At 36.0% G+C, this 5,067-nt stretch overlaps 1 protein-coding gene across 1 annotated transcript; it reads right to left on the reverse strand.

Moving 5' to 3' along the window:
* Positions 1-285: 285 nt before the first annotated feature.
* On the reverse strand, positions 286-3,828 carry LOC149263894 (uncharacterized protein At2g34160-like). Its single transcript, XM_089426796.1, has 5 exons — positions 3,449-3,828; positions 2,176-2,224; positions 1,047-1,109; positions 759-823; positions 286-662 (listed from the first exon to the last, which is right to left on the reverse strand). The coding sequence occupies exons 2-5, from the start codon at positions 2,177-2,179 to the stop codon at positions 564-566; spliced, it is 231 nt and encodes a 76-aa protein (XP_089282922.1). The 5' UTR covers positions 2,180-2,224; positions 3,449-3,828; the 3' UTR covers positions 286-563.
* Positions 3,829-5,067: the final 1,239 nt, after the last annotated feature.

The raw sequence follows: 5,067 nt of genomic DNA on the forward strand, positions 1-5,067 counted from the left end.
GTTTGTAAAACTTGCTTTGGCAATGATACATAGTAAACATTACCTCGCTAAGCACACTGTCAAAATTATTTCAGCATCAACAGTAGAAGTTGAGGGCCGATCTCTGGTATGCATTAAATTTGAATAAATAAATCTAGTATAACTCTTGCTGCATATTCGATTTCATTCAAATTAAAAGAAATCTGTGGCCTTATTTTCAGATATATATGTTTAAATGAATTTTCTTAGAGATGGGTCTGGATATACTAATCTTAAACGAGAGTACAAACAAAACACATAAGCATGGAAGCCTCAAAAATTATGGGTTCCTCGCTACTCATTTCCAAGCATAGTATGAATCCAAGACAACTTGTAAAGCAACATAATATTCCCAAAGCAACATTTCAATAAAAGAATTGTAACCACCAAAAAGCCAATACTTCACATCTTCAGGTGTGAAGCATTCTAATGTTCAAATTACCTAAAATGTCACTCTCCAGTTACTAAATTTCGACAAAATCAATGGTAACAATCAGATGAAATGTCAAAAATTAGAAAGGAACAAAGTGCGTGCTAGGAAACTGCTAACTGTGGTCATCCACATCAGCTGCAACTTCTCTCTCTTCAGCAGCAGCAGCCATCAAATCATTGAACTGCTCTGATTTTCCCAGTATTATTTCAACCTACAAAGTCAGCAAATGTAAATTCCATTACATCCTAAGTCCATGGTTGTTGTCCATAAAGATCATTTAGATAATGCATGCATTTATTCAGCTTACCTTTGCTTTCTGGATGGGACGGCCTCTTGATTCATCTCTCATATCAATGGTAGATGTTGAGATTTCTGAAAGAATCATAAAATTTTGATCAAAATGATATATTTATGAAACAAAGCCATAAAGCAATAGAATTTACATCAACATAACCATTTCTAAAAAATATGAAAACTAAAGCCATAAAAAAGATCCACTAAATATGATGTCCACCCCCTAATTCACCAATAAGTTAGATGATGAAGAATATACTATATAGACAGATAAATCACCAAAAATGCAAAGATCACATACTCTTTTCCACAGCTAGACCATTGTTCTTCAATATCTCAGCAACAGTAACCACTGTGGCAATGGCTGTAACAAGAATACCACACTAAATGAGTATTTCCAAATGATCACAAAAATAGTTGCAGTTTATGAGATAAATCCAAAGTACATCAGTCTGAAAATAAACAGCGTAAAACTTTCAGCCTTAAATTACATACAAACCAAATTAAATGAGAAAAGCTCTCTAACAAAAATTTATGCAGAAAAGTAGTAGATGCTCTAGACATCAATATTGCTGCTAACCCTCCAGGATCCAAACATGTACCCATATAAGGATATATACCCCAACATCGTGGGCACACAAGAAATAATACTGGGGAAATCTGAGCAGTTCAATGACTTGATGGCCACTGCTGCTGAAGAGAGGGAAGTTACGGCTGATGTGGATGACCTAAGTTGAAATTACCTAAAGAGTCATTCTCCAGTTACTAAATTTCGACAAAATCAATGGTAACAATCAGATGAAATGTCAAAAATTAAAAAGGAACAAAGAAGTGCTAGGATTTTGGAGGTAAAACGGGTATATATATAGAAAAGAATACCACTTTCTCATAGCAGTTATAACCTTTTATACCTCCGATAGGCATACTATGAACATTAGAAAGCAATAGAAAACCAAGACAGCTGACAGAACAAGCATGAGATCTGTGAGAGGGGGTTGATAAATGTTTCCAAAGAATTCAAGTAACAAAATTATCCAGAAAATTACGAACATCCCAGGTATTAGCAAAGAGACTTTATATAAGGGGGAATGTATCTCAAACTTCAAAAAAATATTACATTTAGCAATTGTATAATCCATTGAAAGGATAAGAACAAACTGCAGATATATTGGTAATAATACAAGGGATTATGCTCATTTCCAATAATCCACATATATGCAATAGATGAAAGTTCTTCATCATTTTGAGCTATTAAGTAAGAAACTATACAATAATATTCCACAAACATGCAAAATTTAACATGATCCAGTAGTAGAGCATCTCATTCTCCAGATGAGACAATTTTTAAAACCCTACAATCTAGAATCTTGTAGTCACATCAAAAAGATAAATTAAACATGTTCATATAAGAGGGGAAATTTTCAGCATACCCATTCCTAAAGCAGATAGCTCCACTTATTCATGTTGCTGCATATACCTCTGCAAAGATAGCAGATACACTAAGTGATGAGTACAATAAAAACACACATGTTTCATGAAAAAAATTGTAACTATAACTCATCTACAACTTTCCTTTATCATGAACCATAGAAAAATCCTAAGAAATATGCAAAGTCCTCCAAAGCCATTTTTGTCCATGGAAACAGTCTGGTTTTCTGATGGTCATAATCAGAGGGTAGTTATTTTGAATTGTTAGTCAAAATGACAAATCAAGACAATTCCATCATAGCCTTTGTACAAGAAGAGAAGGATCAAGCTACCAGATTCTTAAGGATAAAATAAGCCTGACTAACTCTGGCTCCTATTCTCAACAATAGCAGGGTTAGTAACGATGTAAATTAAGAGGTCTTGAATGTAGTTTTAGGACTTGTTATTCAACATCTGATTGTGAAATACATATCTCTGACATTCCACATCCTTTATGTTGGAAATAACGATCCACGCCTCGATTTCAAACCAATTTGTGCATCATCTAAAATGGCATGTAGCTCGAAGGTAGAGAAATCTGCAGGTTAGGGCCAGGTCTTGTATTCACTACTTAGCTTGTCCAATTTTTAATATAACAGGGGCAAGTTGGCTAGCTGTAACATGAAGGTCTGAGTCAAGAGGCTCCACAGGGACCTGTTGAAGATAGTTATCCACACTATTCAATATGTAATAGTATTTAGATCAGTAGTGAAGCAGCCCAACTACAAGGGACAGGCCCTAGGTTCAATTCCTAGTCTGTCCTCGTTTTAATATTTTACCTATCCAAATTGAATGTAACAATTTATATAAGTAGAAATTCAGCATAAATGGAAAACGGCATGGATTCAACTCAGCCTTTTTTAGCGACTAAAACTAGTCTATCTATTACTGCCGACCTATGACAACTTCGCCGTAAACATAATTGCCTGTGGTGAGAACAGAAAAGCGAAAACGCCAATTTCATTGCACAAGCCAACTACACACATAAATACCTCGACGCTTTTGCCATATGAGGCACCATAGATGAAAAACCCAAAACCCCAAAAAAAAAACCCTAGGTTTTGCAGGCAAGATGCCATGCAGCTCTAAAATTGAGCCAACGTAATGGATACAGAAAACATAATAATGATCCACTGGATAGTTGACAAGGAAAAAAACACACAGGCCATAACATCAATGGGCGTTAAGAAAATAAAGTCCACAGAAGCCATTAATAGAGGGCGGTGGGTTACATACCTTGGCGAGGTTGACATAGAAGAAGAGCGGCTTCTTGGTATTGGAGACTTGAATCCTGTTTTTCTTGTGAACATCATTCAGATCCATGTTTCCAACTCGCTCAGTGATTTCTTCCACGGCCATCGTTCCTGTGCTTTGCTCTTCAGGAAATTTTCCCCTCCTCTTAATGCCTCTGCGTTACTTCTCCGCCTCCACTATTTGCAGGCCGTGTTGACACCACCGTTGTCTTATCTCACGCGTCGATTCGATTCTTGCACATTAATAACCGTTACATTAGGAAAACCACTCAACCCTTGAACGAATATAAATAGGGGTTTTGGACTTCATCGAGGGTATGCCCGTAGAAATAGGGTGCCTCATAATGAGCCGACACCCATCGGTAGGGTTTCTCACTCTCCTCTTGTCCGGAGAGTGCTTTGTGAATTATTTTTCCCTTGTAAATGTTATTTTTTATTGTTGTTGTTTAACGAGGTTACAATTTTGTTTAAAAAATAATAGAAATTTTGAGAATTCTTGTTATATTTTTAGAAATTTAGCACCATGACTTCGAGGATGTTGAGAGAATTGAACCTGTGATTTCTCATTAGCAAAGGTGATTTAACGATGGGGACTCAATTAATTGAGCTAACTCTCAAGGCTTCTAAATGCTTGGTTTATGGCATACCATCTCTTTCATATTAATATCAATGTTTCCTAGAAAGATTGTTGTGGCATCACATTCTCCTTCACTTTAATATTAATATTAATGAGGTGTCAATTTCATTTTATGTGGGTTCTTTTTGGTTTATGTTTGTTATTGAGTCGAGAGGCCTCTCCATCCTAATATGGAAGAGATGTAATGTCCTATTGTCTTGTTATGTAAACAAAAATAATAAAATAAAAATAACTTCATACTAAAATAATAAAAAATATGCCTAAGAGGATTGTTAGCACTCTAAAGTTATCGTGGAAAACGAAAATGTCCTTTCCATTATAGGCACTCGCTGTAGTCAAACCCTACTCCCTCTAGTGTCTCTCCGCTAGCTCTTGGCGTTAAGTTGCTTGGGTGGGACTTGATAGTTTCATATGCAAGGATTAGGTGCTCGAGGTTATACATGTTTGAGAACAAGTTCACACATCGACTTCACCCTTCTCCCCTTGCTTGAATGAATATAGAAAGGTTTACCCATCTCCTCGCGAAGGGAATTGTTCAGCCACCACACACTACTATCCGCGTCCCGCTCTTTGGGATCACCTTCATTTCTTAAAACACACCTCTGTAAGCTCCTTTGTTAGGTTCTTCACCCACCCACATGTTATTATTATTATTTTGATTATTTTTTATTGATTTTTGTTGGGTAGTTAAGGTAATATTGGCTCGATTAAGTTACCAGTGGTTTTTGACCTCCAAGTTTATGAGAATCCATGGTAATCATGTGGAATATAGCTTATTTAAAGGGGGGGATTAAACCAGTGTAGAGCCATGTTCACTCTGGATCTACCAAGCGCATCAAATCTCTGAGATGCATACCTCTTTTAAAGTGAAAAGAGATTTGGTTAAGATAGATCTAGGTTGGTTTATATTTTGTGAGAAGTTCTTTTATAATGGTATATTTTTATGTTGAGATTTTGCTTTCACA

This window comes from Pinus tabuliformis, chromosome 6, assembly GCF_031772625.1.
Source record: "Pinus tabuliformis cultivar Carrire ecotype Pingquan chromosome 6, CPIR1, whole genome shotgun sequence".
In the NCBI taxonomy this organism is placed as follows: domain Eukaryota; kingdom Viridiplantae; phylum Streptophyta; class Pinopsida; order Pinales; family Pinaceae; genus Pinus; species Pinus tabuliformis.